At 37.9% G+C, this 18,125-nt stretch overlaps 1 protein-coding gene across 1 annotated transcript in view; it reads left to right on the top strand.

Annotated features, from left to right (window-relative positions):
• The first annotated feature begins 540 nt into the window (after positions 1 to 540).
• The window catches only part of LOC125276163 (erythroid membrane-associated protein-like), a 28,580-nt gene continuing 10,995 nt past the window's right edge, over positions 541 to 18,125 (top strand). Inside the window, exons 1-4 of the mRNA XM_048203671.1 lie at positions 541 to 671; positions 5,598 to 5,726; positions 10,586 to 10,654; positions 12,296 to 12,367. Of these exons, the coding sequence (XP_048059628.1) occupies positions 596 to 671; positions 5,598 to 5,726; positions 10,586 to 10,654; positions 12,296 to 12,367 (346 nt within the window). The 5' untranslated portion in view covers positions 541 to 595. The remainder of the gene's footprint in view (positions 672 to 5,597; positions 5,727 to 10,585; positions 10,655 to 12,295; positions 12,368 to 18,125) is intronic.

Raw genomic sequence — 18,125 nt, 5'->3', positions numbered from 1 at the left:
TTAGTGTGTAAGCAATCGTAAAAAACTGTAACAATGTTTTGTCAGGGCTGTGTGGTTGAATGTGACTGAAAAAAATCCGTCCCTTTCTCATTTTGGTGGTATATATATATCAGGATCTGCTGTAAAGCAATTTTAACAAGCCAATAGTGTCAAGTCAGTTCAGCATTGATTCAGTTCAGCTCCATAACTGTGTAAAATTCATCAGTTGTACATACATAATGAATATACAGTGTATCTGTGCACTTACATGTATGTGTGACACATACAACTCCTGTGTGCTCCACTGTACACTGAACAAGCAACAGATCTTTGTGTAGTTTGGTGTGTATGTTGCTAATCATCGCAAAGTAGCATTTTTAGAAAAGTTTATATAGTTTTGCATTAATTGTTTGCTTTTGCAAGATATGTGTAACGTTTTGCATCTTGTGTGTGTGTTTTGTGTTTTTGTGTCGAGTTTTGAGAAATGGAGCAATAGTTTAAAAAAAAATATTTTAGAAAAACAAATGTGAATGACATTTTATGTGACTTCCTTATTCTGAACAAACTCAAGCAGCACTCAAGTCTCAGTGGACACGTCTTCTGTCAGGCTCACGAAATGGATTCAGACTATGCAAATTCTGATTTCGTACCTTCAAGAGTTTCTTCAAATGACCATTACTCTCAACTCAGAGGTAAGGCTGGAGATGTTATCAGTATATGCATTAGAATTTCTACAGGACTTAGCATATAAGGCAAGGCAATTTTATTTGTATAGCACATTTCATACACAATGGTAATTCAAAGTGCTTTACATAAAGGAGAATAATAAAAATAGAACAAGATGATACATAAAAGATATAAAATACATTAAAAATGAAATAAAAACAGGAAAGGAATTAAAAGAATAAAATGATAATACGTATAAAATAAAAAATGCAAACGGTTCGGACATAGCACAGTGCTCAATTAGTAAATGCATTGTCTGGATTTGAATGTGGCTACTGTTGGAGCACATCTGATCTCTTCTGGAGGCTGGTTCGAGCTGCGCTGGCGTAACAGCTAAAAGAAGACTCTCCTTGCTTTGAGTGAACCCTTGATCCTGATGATCGGAGTGATCTGTTAGGTTTATATTGTATGAGCATATCTGCAGTGTATTGAGGTCCTAGGCCATTGAGTGATTTATAAACAAATAACAGTACTTTAAAATCAATTCTAAATGTAACTGGAAGCCAGTGCAAGGACCTGAGGACTGGTGTGATGTGTTCATGTTTTCTGGTTCTGCTCAGAATCCTGGCAGCAGCATTCTGTACGAGCTGCAGCTGTCTTATGGTCTTTTTTGGAAGACCAGTGAGGAGCCCATTACAATAATCCACCCTACTGGTGATGAAAGCATGAACCAGTTTCTCTAAGTCTTGACTGGAGACAAAGCATCTAATTCTTGAAATATTTTTGAGATGATAATATGCTGATTTAGTTATTGTCTTTACATGGGTATTGAAACTCAGGTCTGACTCCAAAATCACACCATGTAGAGTAACAGTAAGGTTACTTATGTTCATTCAACAATTACACATTTGGCAGACACGTTTGTTCGAAAAGGCTTACATTGCAATAGTATAGAATAATGTAAACCTACGTGTCCACTGGAGCAGAGCAAGCGACCGGAGCATTTTTAGATTCAATCCTATGGAAGTTGAGCGTCACACTTAACTTACGCGCGAGCGTAAGGCTCAACTTTCATAGGAACGAACTGAAAAGTCTCTCTTCAGTCTCTCTCTCGCTGTTTAGTGCCGTTAACCGTCCTCGTCATCCTCAATAAATAAAGTTCTTACAGTAACGAGAGGGTGCTCGGAGTGAGTCTGGTGGAGAGAAATCCCCCACAACTGACTGCAAATGGGCATTGATTCATATCTGCCTCCATTTTGTTAGCAACTCCCAACTTCCAACGATCCAACCAATTCCCGAAGGACGAAATCAAGTCCCGCCCTCTCATTTCAGATGCCATTTCACTCGGATAAATGTCACAGTAGAGAAGAAAAGACAATCGCAGCTTTCATTTCATGCCGACTTTAACATCAAAATCTTAGACATAGGCGGAGTATGTGTAAAGGCCGGAACAACGCCAACGCCAACAAACTAGTGGCGACGAAAGCAGACTGCAGGGTTGGCTCACATCGGCAGCGTCTGTGTCCAAAGTTGGCCTGATACACCAAACCAACACTAGACAGCCGACGGCCAAGTAGCACGTCAATTCTGCGCCTGCGTGAGATGAAATGCCTTTCAGAACCAGCAAGTTGCAGTAGCTGAACAGCCAATCAGAATGATTAGATGGCCCAACGGACCGACGAGCTCCGACACTGATTCAATATTTTGAATCGGCCAGAAAAAAAGCTGACGAGGACCAACTTCATCCGACGGCGTGGAACACACTGAGAAAACTTAGTCGGCTGACGAACAAAAACTGCCCGACGGCTGACCGTCGACTTGGTGTGTTCCTGCCTTAAGGTTGGAGAAGGCTTAGCCTTCTCCTGGCAATGGGTAAAAAATTAGAGAGGGCTTGGCCAAAAATGCATCTGCACATTTAAACTAAATCTAGTAATAAAGTGAAAATGGAAATTAAATGAAAAGTGTTGGTAGTAGCATTTAATATAGATTATGTTGCGTTTATGTTGCGTTTTTACACGTTTTACAGCGTTGCGCCCTATAACCAATCACACATGATTCTGTTGAGCTTACAATTGCATTGGCAAAGGCGTTCAGATTAGTCATCACTGAAACACCGGAGTTTTGTTCAGTGCGCGAGCCGAACACGGAATTCTAACTGAATTCTGCACTCTCGTGAGTGCTCTCAGTCTCATCATAAACAGATTTGGTGATTGTGCTCTTGAGAGTATCAAAACTAATATAAACAGGTTTTCTATTTACAGCATATTTTTGAGCCAATGTATAGCCAGTCACAAACTTACTTGAAGATTTCTTGAACGCATGAGTTTGAGTCCAGTGAGATCTGCACACTCAAATCCTCTCGTTATAATTTAACTTTTAACAAAAAAGTTTAGTTATTATGTAGGCCAAGATATTCATTGTTCAGACAGCTTAATCAATTAGCAGAGATCGCAATGAATTAAGATGAGTGACAGCTTAGTGGTTATAAAGGAAGCACTTTTATGCATGCTTTCTAGGCTTTACAGTATGGAAGCTTGTTTCCGTCACTTAACATAAAAATAAAAACAGTAATTGCTACTTTATCTCAGAATTCTGATTTTTTTTTTCTCACAATTGCAAGTTATAAAGTCAGAATTGTGATATATAAACTTCAATTGACCATTCGCCAGGAGTTTGATTGACAAGCGATCTAACCATTCAGAAAGCCGAATCCGCCATTTTGTCCGACAAAGCAGTCAGTAGTTAGAAGATTAACCTTGGTGGAGACATACTTGAAAAATTGTGTATATTGACATCTTTCTCTGTTTGAAACAACATCCATTCTATTGTTCATTCATGTTTATTTGATGCTATTAATGAACTAGTAGGAAGAGATGATCGGTTTACGAGCCTTTTGAGCTGAGGCGATCAGCAATCATGGTCACGACACATTAAAGAGCCACAAAACGTTTTTTATTGTTTGAATTTCTTTAAAAAAATACACAGTTTGAAAGCTGGGACTTTAATATCTGTTTAATTAATACTGGGACTTTAATACTGTTTAATATCATAAGTAACATTCTTTGTCTTTTCCGTCGACGTGTCGTCAGTATCCTTTCTCCTGCGATGTATTTTTCACTCTGTGTGTCGTGACAGCGCCACGGCTTGTCGGACAAAGCAACGGTAACTAAGGGGGGCGGGTCTTTGCGAAGGGTCAATTGCGTGATAGTCACAATTCTGACTTTTTTTCTCGCAATTCTGACTTTTTTGTCTCGCAATTGTGAGTTTATAACTCGCAATTGTGAGGAAAAAAAGTCAGAATTGCAAGATAAAAAGTCAATGCTGAGATAAAAAGTCGCAATTACTTTTTTTTTTTTTTTAGTGGTGGCCTAATATAGGTCTAATTCATAGGCCTAATTCATTCAGAATTTGAAGATCACATTTTTTTGCATTCATGTTATGTGTATAGGTTGCTGATAGGCGACACGTAACTATTTCATGACATATTAAACACTATGTGTTTTCATGGAGGAATAGCCTTACCCTTTGAGTTGGTTCACCCTCCGCCTATGATCTAGAATCTTCCGCCTAGAATCTCTGCAATGGATCAGCCTCTTCATTGTCTTCCAGGGATAACGGGATAGACATTCTAGATGTCTTCAGATACAGAGTATAATATTTAAGAATGTACAGTTAAAATCATACTATTTATTCATCATTTTTAGATCACCTATTTCTCGATTTTAAGTAACGATTCAAAATTTCATAATTCTCGCAGAGTGCAGGTGCATATTCAAATTATTTCTATTTTAACAATTTCAGTATTTATTTCATAAATCTCAGGATATGTAAATTTTAATTTTCCAATCAGAATCAAAACCCATACTAACCATTTTCTTAATGAGCTCTACGCATTTCTTTGAAGTGAGCTTCAGAGCAGAGCTGCTTACAGCGTTTGCTCTTTTCTGTATTTTTATCAAATTACTCAGTTTGCTATATTTTCTTATATATATATATATATATATATATATATATATATATATATATATATATATATATATACACATTTACAGACCCCATATTCTCTGTGTCACTTAACACTGGGACGTCCCCTTACCTAACAGTAGTCGTCACATCCTCGTCGTCAGTTTGTTGTGTAAATTATTTATTTGTTGTTGAGACTGTAATGAAATCTCAGAACTTTTTGTCTTTAAAGTATTTATTCTTGCAAGAATGGTCATTCACGTACAGACAGGTTTCTGCAAAGAAAGAAACCCTTGCCTAGTGTGGCGTGTTTTTATATACACTCATACATTACATATTAGGAATGGAAAAGTACTGAAAATGTTCCATTTCTGTTCCTAGTAGCAGTCAAGGCTAGCTTCTCCAAAAGATAGTTTGAAGGATGTGCACCTTTGTTCACAGACACAATAACAAGTTGTTGCATCTTATTTCTCATCAGTCTCTGCCAGTAAATTTCAAAGACAAAGACACAAATGATATAAAGTACAAAACAGAAATAAATGCTAAGAAATTAGTTTTCCACTGCAGTTCACAAACTTTAGCATCGCATTTTTGAGTCAGATATTTAATTACACAAATGCTTGTTTTCTCTAGCAGTGGTATTGAATGTTTCATTTCAAAAATCTAATTTGAAACTTAGAACAATATTTGTGAATTACTTTATATGTTTTTCATATTTTTTGGGTAACAATGATTGCATTAAAAACACACCAGTAAACATTCAGAGAAGAGTCAACCATGAAGGTAGATTTTAACTGAAAGGATGAACTGAGTTCTGGAATACAATTATTAAAATGTCTGGTTGGGTCAATGTGTTGAAAATATATTCTGTTAAAAATGTATTTTACAGAAATAAACCCTGTGTAAATTCAAGAATAATTCCAGACAGAAATGCTGCAATGATTCTGGGTTCAGAAATAATTTCTTTTTCATTGAATTTCTAACCACAGTTAATTTCACTGAAGAACAAGAAAGTGAGAAGAAAGACAGTCCCTCTAAGTGGACTAAAGCTCTTCTGATTCTTCTGGGTTTGACACTCGTTTTTGCTCTCGGGGGTCTCTGCGCTCTCTGGATCTTTTGTGAGTATAACTGATTTGCTTTGTTCAAAGTGCATTGATTGATTTACTGTAAATATTTCTGCTTCATCTCATTGTAGTAGCATCATTACAACTTGCAACACAGTTTTTAGTAGCTTTTTATTCATAAAATCATACTTTTCAGCAAAGCTGTTTTCAAGTATTGTCAAACAAGCCTCCATATTGAAGTTACATGGTTATATTAAATTAATTTACCCGGAAAACATCTTGATTACGTATGTAACCCTCGTTCCCTGAAGGAAGGAACGGAGACGTTACGTCAGAACCGAAACGATGAATTGGGGGAAATTGATTTTAGAGACCAATCCACTTCGAGTCTAACTAAACGAGCCAATGCACATTGGCATGTGATTTTTGCATCTGTTGCTCCGCCTCGCAGTGCGAGTATATAATGAGCAACAGGTGCTTCAAATTTTTGCTTTCCGCTGAGAAGGCAAGCTTGGTAAGCAACTGTGGTGATGGGACGTGCTATGTTCCTCTCCCAGTCTAGGAGTCTGGAGCCTCAGTTCAGCTTCAGAGGGAAAACACAACTTTAAGAAAAAGTTTAAAAAAAAAAATATTTTCTTCATATACCATAAAGCTTAACAAAAATATGTGAATAAATCTTCAGGAGAGAGTATGGCCTAAAATAATAAACAGAAGAAAAGCTAACTAAGGTTTAGAGTAACTACCTACCCTGCATAAAAATAGATTTAAAAAATCAACATAAACTTCCCTGAGCTTCCTCTCTAACCAAAATAAGGAGAAAATATTATACACAAAATAAAAAGGCACTCTCCCCGTACATTTCCCGCTTAAACATAAACTACTAAACAGAGCTAATAAGAAGTGATACAATACCTTTCAGTTACCAACAGGTAAAAAGTCAACATTAGAAGGGTACAATAACTTTTAATTACCCTCACAAGGATAAACTGGTAGGCAAATTAAGGAACCATTGCTGGCACAAAGCAAATGAGTATAGGTCCCACTCCAAACTCAAAGTTAAGCACTGATTCTCACTTAGTGTACGCAAATTAAGGAACCATTGCTGGCACAAAGCAAATGAGTATAGGTCCCACTCCAAACTCAAAGTTAAGCACTGATTCTCACTTAGTGTACACAAACAGAGACAATTTCCAGTCTAAGGCTGGGGAGAAGTGTTCCTCCACATATAGGATCTTCTGAGTAGTGATGGGTGCTTTCGAAACACTGCTTCATGAAGCTTCAAATCCTTTACGCATCTTTTGTTTGGAATCATTGGTTTGGAACCTGTTTCAAACTGCCATAGTCACGTGATTTCAGTAAACAATGCTTTGTTACGTCATAACTGTTTCGAAGCCTTGGAATTTGAATATGTCTGTTTTTAAATGTTATAAGCAGGGGCGGCGCCAGCCGATTTTGCCGGGGCTTCAGCCCCGAATGTTTTGAGTCAAGCCCCGAATGTAATGACACTGAGCAAATATGAAACTGGACAATAGCCTATGTAAACCCCCGAAATCATAAGTTGCTTTATTTCATTGCACTTTGGCTTTGCATATACTGCATACAGCTTGTAAAAATAGACCTTAAAAATAATCTAGCCTATAGAATACATTTCTTTGCTGTCGGTAGCCTATGGGCTACTCCGTCTCTTCCTGTCTGTTGAATATGCAGCAGGTAGGGGAGGAGTTAGCACAGTCGACCACAAGAGTGCGAGACAGTCAGCGAGCAGGAATTTCAGGTTTGAGGTTTCTTAACAGTGTTCTCAATATATAATTTTTCTAAACATATCTCTCTATTAAAATACGTTAAGCAGTTCAATACCGCTTTTCTACAGTATCCAACCATACACCGGCAGCGCTTTCTCTCTCTCCTCTCCGACAGCGAGTTCACGCACAACACAGATGTACAGAGCCACGCCTCCTGTCACTCACTCAGAGCAGCGGAAGGCCTCGAGACTCTCTTTCGGTCTGGTGGAAGGGTTTTTGTTATATAACAACCGATATGACAACTTTAGCACATTTATCAGCTATACATTCATTCAGTGTTTCCCATTAATGACCCTCTGCTGCCGCCACCATTTCATAATGAACTGAAAATTTAAAACATACTACGTTTGCCCACGAGCTAAAATCGAAACTGTGATATGGCTTTGTGCCTTTATAAAACAGCAAAAGACAGTGATTAAGTATATATACAGTCTGTCTGTGCTGCGTGTTTTAAAGAGAAATGTACGGTGGCCCAGTAGTGCACAACACAACGAAATTTAAAAAGCAAACATAAGTTCACAACACAACAAAATCAAGCAAATACAATGGAATAAAGCCACAACACAACGAAATCAAGCCACAACACAACGAAATCGAGCCACAACACAACGAAATCGAGCCACAACACAACGGAATAAAGCCAAAACACAACGGAATAAAGCCAAAACACAACGAAATCGAGCCACAACACAACGAAATCGAGCCACAACACAACGGAATAAAGCCACAACACAACGAAATCGAGCCAGAACACAACGGAAATGTTCCCGACCACTAGGGGGCTCTCAGAGCTCGGTAATGTTAGTTTTCCTTGCCACTGTTCGGCAGTGATATCAATACCACCACGATTAGTTTTAACATATGTAACCACCGTATATCGACATGAAACATTAATTCAAAATCACCTACGTGCACAATAGCTTCAAATTTATACCTGTGAAAGATGTGACGCGCTACCACAGTGAATGATGAAGGGAATGTCTGCCAATTCCACCAAGTGGTTAAAACGTATAATTTGTATTCAAATTACTTTTAACATTTAAAAACAGACATGTTCAAATTCAAAAGCTTGTCAGTCTTACCAACATGAACTAACAAGCTTTGGAATTTGAACAAGTCTGTTTTTAAATGTATAAAAGTCATTGTAATGAATACAAATTATACGTTTTAACCACTTGGTGGAATTGGCAGACGTTCCCTTCATCATGCGCCGTGGTAGCGCGTCAAATCATTCACAGGTATAAATATGAAGCTATTTTGCACGTAGGTGATTTTTAATTAATATTTCATGTCGATATACAATGTTTACATACTGTTAACATACTGTTTGATATTACTGCCGACTCTATAGAACATTGGCAAGGAAAACTAACTTTACCAAGCTCTGAGAGCCCCCTAGTGGTTGGGAGCATTTCCGTTGTGTTGTGAATTTATTTCGTTGTGTTGTGGCTTTATTCCGTTGCGTTGTGGCTCGATTTCGTTGTGTTGTGAACTTATGTTTGCTTTTTTAATTTCGATGTGTTGTGCACTACTGGGCCACCGTAGTTAAGGGATTTTATAGGACACGTGATGTGACATTGCCCCCTTGTGGTTAGGTGGAGGAAGTGGTAAACCAAGCATGGTAATAAAGTCATGCTTAGAGAGCACATGATGTACATGTCTCTCTGTGTTTATTTGTTAAGTTAGAGCTACTTAACTCTACATGGTGTCAGAAGACTTCAGTTCCTCAAGTCGGGTAAACATGATTTTTTGCCGATTTAACTGGAGAGAACTCATGTTAACTTTAGTTAGTAAGTCTGAAGTTTAGCTAGCTTGCAAAACTGATGTGACTCGTAGTTAATGTTCGCGGCGGACGAGAAGGAAAGAAAATGGAGCGATTCCAGATTCCCTCACCACCCAAGTCTGACTTCACAAAGCCAGAAGAGTGGCCCAAGTGGATTCGAAGGTTTGAGAGATTCCGGATTGCATCAGGTCTAGAGATACAGCTGGATGTAAACCAGGTGAACACTTTAATCTATACTACGGGGGACGAGACGGAAGATATCGTGACTTCTCTTCGTATGACAGAGGAGGAGGTAAGCGTCTATAACGCTGTCAAAGAGAAGCTAGAGGGACATTTTGTGCTGAGGGGAAATGTTATTTTTGAGTGAGCCAAATTCAACCAGAGACAGCAGGAACAAGGAGAGACTGTGGACAGTTTTATCACGGCACTTCACTTGCTTGTCAGAGCGCTGCGGCTATGGACAGCTGCACGACGAAATGGTCCGTGACAGACTTGTTGTAGGCTTGCACGATAAAAAACTGTCGGAGCAACTGCAGCTGGACTGTCAGAGCTGGACATGTTTGGGGGGGATTTTGTGCTCTCCCTGATTATAAAATGAGAGGTAGTCCCCAGAAGCTGCTACTGTTCCCCGTCTTAACTTATCATGGAGCTCATGTAAAGGACAGGGAATTTTAGAACAGAGCCATACTTACTTAATTTCTATCGTTTGCTCTAGCAACATTTCTCATATTAGCTTCACGTAGATAGTCCCTGTATTTGTTCTTTTATAAATATTGTTGCATTGGCTTCCTGAAATGCATATCTGGATCCTCGGCTGGCTCATCGATTTAGCAGGAAGAGCCAGGGAGGATTGCCTGGTATGGTCTGGTTTGGGGGGATTTTCTGCTGTTCTCCCAGTTAAAAAATGGAAGGTTGTCCCCAGAAGCTGCTGCTGTTCCCAGTCTTGGCTTTCATGGTGCTCATGAAAAGAACAGGGAATTTAGAACAGAGCCATACCGCCAAATTGTAACTTTAGCAAAATATGCTAATAAACATTTCCTAAATTTTGTCTCTTGTAAATTTTGTACTCTTGTAAAGTGGTCCTGACTGAAGTGATATTAGAACACCCTGGGATGTAACAGGGTATAACATCTCCATTGCCTCCTTCAAGGAATGAGGGTTATATGCAACCAAGACATTCCCTTTCAGTCGGTCATATGTGACGCTATGTCAGAACTGAACTGTTGAATTGGGGGTATCTACCAAAACACCACAGTTGCTGGCCCTTCCAGCACCCTGCATGATACTTTCCTAAAGAAAATTTCCACTGTTGCTTTTGTCTTAATCAGATAATAATAAGCTTGCCGATTTTGAATCACTGAATGAACAACTCGCAGCTCAAGTGATCAACGGCACAGGTGAGAAAACTACTGTACTGTGCAGAAGTCTTAGGCATGTCAGTATTTTCACCCCCCCCCAAAAAAGGTTTTAAGCCAGTTATCTTTTGCTGTAGTTTGTCAATAGGAAATATCCATTCACATTCATTTTGCCATTAATTGTAATAATCCAGTGAGATTTTTGAATACACAAGGAGTCTGACAACAGCCGGTGCTCCACACAGTGATCTGATCTCACCATCATCGAATCCGTCTGTGATTACATGAAGAAACAGATGAAACTGAGACAAACTAAATCCAGGAGAACTGTTGCCGTGTCTCTAATACCCCCTTTGCACCAGCACGAACCGGGTGCTAGTTCAGAGCTAGTGCTAGTGCCAGTTCGGAGTTGGTTCAACTGACGAGCCTTCTAAGAACCGGTTTGCCTTTCCACAGGCTAGAGAGCAGCACAGAGCCAGGATTTACGTCACTGTATACGTCTCATATTTCACAGCAAAGCTAGCGCTGCAGCGCCAAACACAAACACACCGGGCTTGTTTGAGATGCATTGGCTTCCCGCAGAGCGATCGGCGCATGACATCAAAGCACCGCGAGAACGATCCAAAGGCACAAGGAGTCGTATGCTCTACAAATGCTCCTGTGAACCTGTGGCACTCCGATGTCACCCGCCGAATCGGTCCACGCTGCTCCAATGCATCTCGAACAAGCCTTCCATTAACAATCACGGATGTTTCACTACTGTTGATGCTCATGGTTTTGCGAACCTACATCCATTTGTATATAGACGGAGATTACGGTTGAGCTGCTATTAGCTCGATTAGCTGCTATTTCAAAAATGGCGGTCTCAAGTTTCTTGTTGGTCACGGTAACCCCACCCCCAGCCCCTGACGCAAGCGGTTCTTACTTCTAGCCCAGCAATGTTTTGGTGCTACTTATGAACCACTTTTCCTGGTTCGGAGCTGGTGCTTTGTGTGTCGAAAGACAAAGAACTGATTTGAAACTACGCTCTGGCTCCGAACCAGCACTCAAACTGCCTTGGTGGAAAAGGGGTATCAGATGCTTGAAGAAACCTGCCTCCAAAGATACAGTACTGTGAAGAGTTTTAGGCACTTGTGTAAAAATACTGTAAAGTGAGGATGTTATAAATAGATTTTATTTATCAATAAACTTATATTAATTAAATCAAAACAATATTTTGTGTGACCGCACCCTTTGCATGTAAAACAGCCCTTGTCCAGGTACACTTGGGCATCATTTTTCAGGTAGCTTTGGAGGCAGGTTTCTTAAAATCTTTTGGAGACACGGCCACAGTTCTTCTGGATTTAGTTTGTCTCAGTGTCATCTGTTTCTTCATGTAATCACAGACGGATTTGATGATGGTGAGCTCTGATCTCCATGTGGAGCACCGGATGTTATCAGTCTTATTGTGTATTCAAAAATCTCACTGGATTGTTGCAATTAATGGCAAAATGAATGTTTGGAAATGTGAACATATATTTCCTATTGACACACTACAGCAAAATATATAAATAACTGGCTTAAAACCTTTTTGGGGGGTGAAAATACTGACGTGCCTAAGACTTCTGCACAGACTTCTGCACAGTGTTGAGTGTTCATTGAACTGACCAACTTTATCTGCTTTTTCCCCCCATTTTCTTCAAGTTATGATAAAAGAACAAGAGGAACTTAGAACCAACTGCACCAGAGTTAATGAACAGCTTCTACTTCATATTGGTGAGTTGGCTTTTATTTGACATTTTCATTATTTATTTATTTATTTATTCTGATCATTTAAAAATGCCATAGTCTTCTGTTCTGTCTTAAATTTTTCTAAATGGCTTCTAGTTCATCCTTTGCTTTGCTTATAATATTATATTTTTTCACAATTTAATGATAAACACATATAAAAAGTTTTTGATAGTTTTTTTTATAGATTTTTTTCGATATAGATTTATTAGTTTAGTCTGTAATTTAGGACCAATTTGGTCTATGTCTCTGAAGCTTCTTTTGATTCCACTAGGTGGCAGTAAATAGGGGAAAAAATCATCTACTTGATATCTCCTTCTAAACAAAAGTTATTGAGATTTAACTGAAAGGAGGCATTGGTGTTTCTAAGTGTACTTTTACCATCTCAATTTTTGATTTCTGAAAGAATTGGGCATACCTGAATTTAAATTCATATACATTTGAGTAAATGGATAAAAATTGCCTCATTCTACAGAAAACTCGTTGTAATTGTTGGTGTTCCTATTATTATTCTACTTCTTCCATTTCCGCTCTGGAAGTCTATGACAGCCCACAGAACCACTTGCAGGAAAATTGTGAAATTTGACACATTGACAGAGGTCAGTCCCAATGCAATGGCAACGATTAAATGGTCTGGCTTGCGCATTTAGTTTGTGATTTAAGGCTTTATTGTTACATTAAGGCTTAATAATTTAAATGGATGAGTTAGGAAAAAAATCACCCCCCTCACAGTTCTCAAAATCAGCTTCTCCCCCTTCTCCCATCAAAGCTAGTGTGGTTGTAATATTCAGTCACTCAGACGATCAAGCTCCTCCAAAATCGACTTCACACCAAAAAAAAACAACACCTTGTGAAGCCATTATGCAAAGAAAAATTGTTCCAATAAGTTAAAATGGAATAATCACTGTCCAATCTCTCCAACTAGCCTTACATAAACTCTAACTTAAATGCTCGTCCTGCAGGGTGCCACGTTCAAACTGCGCTCAGTGGCCCCGACTCCTCAGCTTTGGAAAGGGAGAACTTGGGCTCTGAATGGTCTAGAAGCTTGATCAACATGTCTATAGAGAGCTATGATCGTGAGTTTTATTCATGTAGGACACAACACATGTATCACACAGTCAACGACATCAACAGCACCAGACCTCTACACTCCACTCACTTGTTCCCAGTTACCAGAGTACTAATCACCATCATCATGAATGTCACGAAAAACACACAAAACACATCCAAAACGGAAAAGAGCTTTGTGATTGACTGTACAAATAGCTTTGACACAAACCCTGAGGTATATATTTAAAAACTGCAGAAAGCAACAGAAAAAAAGCAAATAAATCACTGTAATTCACAGAAACAGCTGGAATCCAGGCAGAGAAACATGGATTTGCAGTTATCATTTTGTGTCAAATTGTTGGATTTTGAGGTAAAATCATACCGTATATATTGTATTGTTATATATTATGTTGACGACTCATCAATTAAATATTTTCCATCTTATATTATGCATAATTGGGTGTTTTTAAATAAACAACACTGTCAAAAACTATACTATAAAACTATATATGCACTCAAAAAAATATTTCAGGCTAAACATAAGTTTTATGTAATTGAATTACATATAAAATTTCCATCCATTTGGATTACATAGTTTTTACATAAACAAAATAATAAACTTAATGTGATTCATATTTGTAAGTCATATGTAAATGAAATAGGTAAGATTTATCTAATAGTATGCCCAGTCTATATAACACTGCTTAGTGTTCACGTGTTTGCGCACTACTGAGTTAAAGTACCATTGAAGCATGTGTCAGAGTTAATGAGATAATTAAGTGATTAATTGAGTGATGATTGAGCATTATTGAAGACACCTGATGATAACAAGCAGAATCACCAAAGGAGAAAATCACAATTTTTGAGCCACCATCGTGGAGATGAGGGTTTGCTTTAGTTGGGCTCTTGACCTTTGACGATTTAATATTAGTTTTTGTTTGGACTGTTGTAACAGCTAATCAAGCAAAGAGAAAAGATGATCAGGTGGTGTTGGTTATGTTTTCACGTAATCATTATTTGTGTGAATAACTGAACTAATTTAGAGCTCAATCTCTGAGATAAATTAACATGATTGATTGCAGCAGCACTGTGATTCAATATATCCAAAGTTATTCTCAAAAGTTGTTCAGAATAAAAAAAAAGAAAAGTCTGTCTTTTAGGCACACACAGACATCAAGAATCAGCCTGTGAATCTCAATGACGGTGACAAGCAACATATTCTGATCAACAGATCAACTCTGAACATTAGAAAACAAGCTACTAAAAAGTCACAGAAAAACAGAAAAAAAAATAGTGACAATAAAGGAAATTACTAAGACAATTCAGCTCATAATTTATTCATGCAGCAATGCATGATGGGAGCCATGGATGGATTTTGATTGGTGGCTCCCAGAATGCATTGCAACATGCTTTTTGATGGTCACCATTGTTGAGATTCACAGGCTGATTCTTGATGTCTGTGTCTCTAAACACGTAACTTTTTTTTTTTTGATCAGAACTTTTGAGAGATTTTTCAGATTATGTTGTTGTATAAAGCTGGTTTTCTACTGTAGAATCACAGTGCTGCTGCAATCAATAACGTAAATCTAATTCAGAGATTGGGCTCTAAATGAGTTCAATGATTCAGATCAAATAATGATTATGTGAAAACATAACCAACACCACCTGATCATCTTTTCTCTTTGCTTGACTAGCTGTTACAACAGCCCAAACAAAAACTAATATTAAAGAGTGAAGGGTCAAGAGCCCAACTAAAGCAAACCCTCATCTCCACGATGGTGGCTTAAAAATTGTGATTTTCTCCTTTGGTGATTCTGCTTGTTATCATCAGGTGTTTTCAATAATGCTCAATCATCACTCAATTAATCACTTAATTATCTCATTAACTCTGACACATGCTTCAATGGTACTTTAACTCAGTAGTGCGCAAACACGTGAACACTAAGCAGTGTTATATAGACTGGGCATACTATTAGATAAATCTTACCTATTTCATTTACATATGACTTACAAATATGAATCACATTAAGTTTATTATTTTGTTTATGTAAAAACTATGTAATCCAAATGGATGGAAATTTTATATGTAATTCAATTACATAAAACTTATGTTTAGCCTGAAATATTTTTTTGAGTGTGTTTTAGGGCTGGACAATATGACGATATAACATTGATATAAGTGATTAAGCAGATTTAAACCTACCGATATTGTAGTTATATAAAATATTCACAGCCAGATTTGCTTTATGTATTTCCCCGGTGTCAAATCAGGCACATATAAATGTCAGGAAACACGATTCCTGGCTGCATGTCAATATCCATGGATTAGGTTTATTTGACAAGTTGTAAGAAACACTTTCGAGTCCAACCTTTAGGGTAATTCGTTAGCTTTACTCGCGTTTCACCGTTTCTCCTATTAATCCAGTTACGCAGCTGGTTCTTTTGCCACTCAGTCCAGCTGAGGGAGCGCGGTTTTGGCTGGAAAGTGATGTCGATGCATACCCTCTATTAAGACAATTTTATAAAGATGGCGGCGTGCTTGTGGCATCGATGCTGAATAATAATTAGCTGGTGAAGTGGATTTACTTGTTGTAGAGTTAATTAAAGTTATTGTAAAGTTATTGTGTTATTTTAATCACTGTAATGTTTAAAGCAGATGTCTTAACAAATGTCAGTAAACATTTTAAAATGAGCAGTTCATTCATAAATAAGATCGCTGTGGAGATACAAATCGGAAGTCAAAAGACAACGAGCGCAGCGCTGAAAAGGGGCGGGGCTACATAAGGTCTATATAACCCAGTGTTGCCAGATTGGAAATGTCCAATTATCGTACCAGAAGCTCAAAATTATCGTATTTGGAACAAAATTATCGTACACGCCTTTTTTTTATATAGGTAAATGAACTAAATTAATAACTATTGGTTTTTACAACGGAAAGAATCAATACTGAACTAACTTAAGCCGGACAATCACACTTTTTTAGCTGCTGTACAGCCAATGTTCCCTCTATCTCTCTCAAAGCTATACTTTGTAAAAAGAGCTGTATAAATAAAGGTGACATGACAACTCAAACATACAGTATACAGCTATTTATCTATAGACCAACAACTTTTTGACATGAACTGCAAATTACCACAATACATAAATAATTATTAGGCGTACCTTAGTAGGAAATAACTGGCCTAAGCGCTGCGGCAGGAACGTAACTTGTGCTCGTGAGAAAGAGTCATTCTCTACGGTGATTGGCAGAGAAGGCATAACATGAGATGAGATGCAGTACGTGCCTAACAAAGTTCACGTTCTCCATACAGTCATGACATAGAGGATCCACACAGCTAGATCAATGAGCCGATTTATAACGACCATCATTTGAGGTGTCACAAAATACTGAAATTATTGTACATTATGGGATTTTTTTCATTATTGATCGTACATCGTACAGAGGTCAAAATTATCGTACAAATACGATAAAGAAACATAAAAAAGAACATTAAAGTTGAAATCCAACCTGAATGATGACAATACAGAATAAAATACTATTGCTCATCAAATCCTTTTAACAGTTTATTTTACAGACTTTGTGTTTACGTCTTCCACTTTTTTCATAAATCTTTTCTCTCTAAAACCCAGTCAGTTTGGGTTAAAATTCTTTGAAGTTCAAGTTATAAACACTGAATTAATGCCAACATATGAAATTAAATTAAGGACATGCATCAGAAAAATTGGGAATGTTGGACAATATATAAATATAACAGCTTGATTTTGCAGTCTAATGTCCGTTAAAGCAAAAGTGTCCAAAAGTGGGAATTATGCGATAACGGACACAGTAATGCATCATGTGTAAAAAGATCAAGTTTGTAGTGTGATCTATTAAAATGTACATGGTGATCTTAAATTTATTCATTATTAATTTAGCTACTATTAAAGGTGCCCTAGAACTTTTTAAAAAAAAGATGTAATATAAGTCTAAGGTGTCCCCTGAATGTGTCTGTGAAGTTTCAGCTCAAAATACCCCATAGATTTTTTTAAATTAATTTTTTTAACTGCCTATTTTGGGGCATCATTATAAATGAGCCGATTCAGGGCTACTGGCCCTTTAATTCTCGTGCTCCACGCCCACGGAGCTCACGCTTGCCTTGAACAGTGCATAAACAGTTTACATAGCTAATATAACCCTCAAATGGATCTTTACAAACTGTTCGTCACGCATGCGGCAGGCATGCGTCGGATTATGTGAGTATTGTCAAAGTCCCTTTAAGACAAGTCATTTCACTCGGCGGCCATCTTTGAAACGCCTCTCGGGCATCCTGGGCATCATGAAATCTCTTTGAATGGGGAAACATCAAATTCTCCAAAATTGTTTGACAACCTTACGATTAAATTTCTTATTTGAAATCACCAATGAAATCTAACAACAACCGGCTCAATTTAGTTTCTAAACGCTTGAATCATGACAAAAAAAAAATGTATTTTTCAGGCTGGATCAAGCTAATGCGCATGCGCAGACCTAAATGCGTGTCTCTTTGGAGGTGCGCGTCTGACTGTTTCTATAGAAACCGGTGATTCTAACGGCCACTAAAGTGACGCGATGACTTTACCAGTCGGCGATTGGCTCTTATTTAGAAGGCGGGACTTATTCTGCCATATTGCGTGTTACACTTTCTCCCATTCAAAACAATACGAGTGACACATCTTG

Source organism: Megalobrama amblycephala, linkage group LG9, assembly GCF_018812025.1.
Source record: "Megalobrama amblycephala isolate DHTTF-2021 linkage group LG9, ASM1881202v1, whole genome shotgun sequence".
NCBI lineage: Eukaryota > Metazoa > Chordata > Actinopteri > Cypriniformes > Xenocyprididae > Megalobrama > Megalobrama amblycephala.
This window is presented reverse-complemented; position numbering and strand designations above follow the sequence as displayed.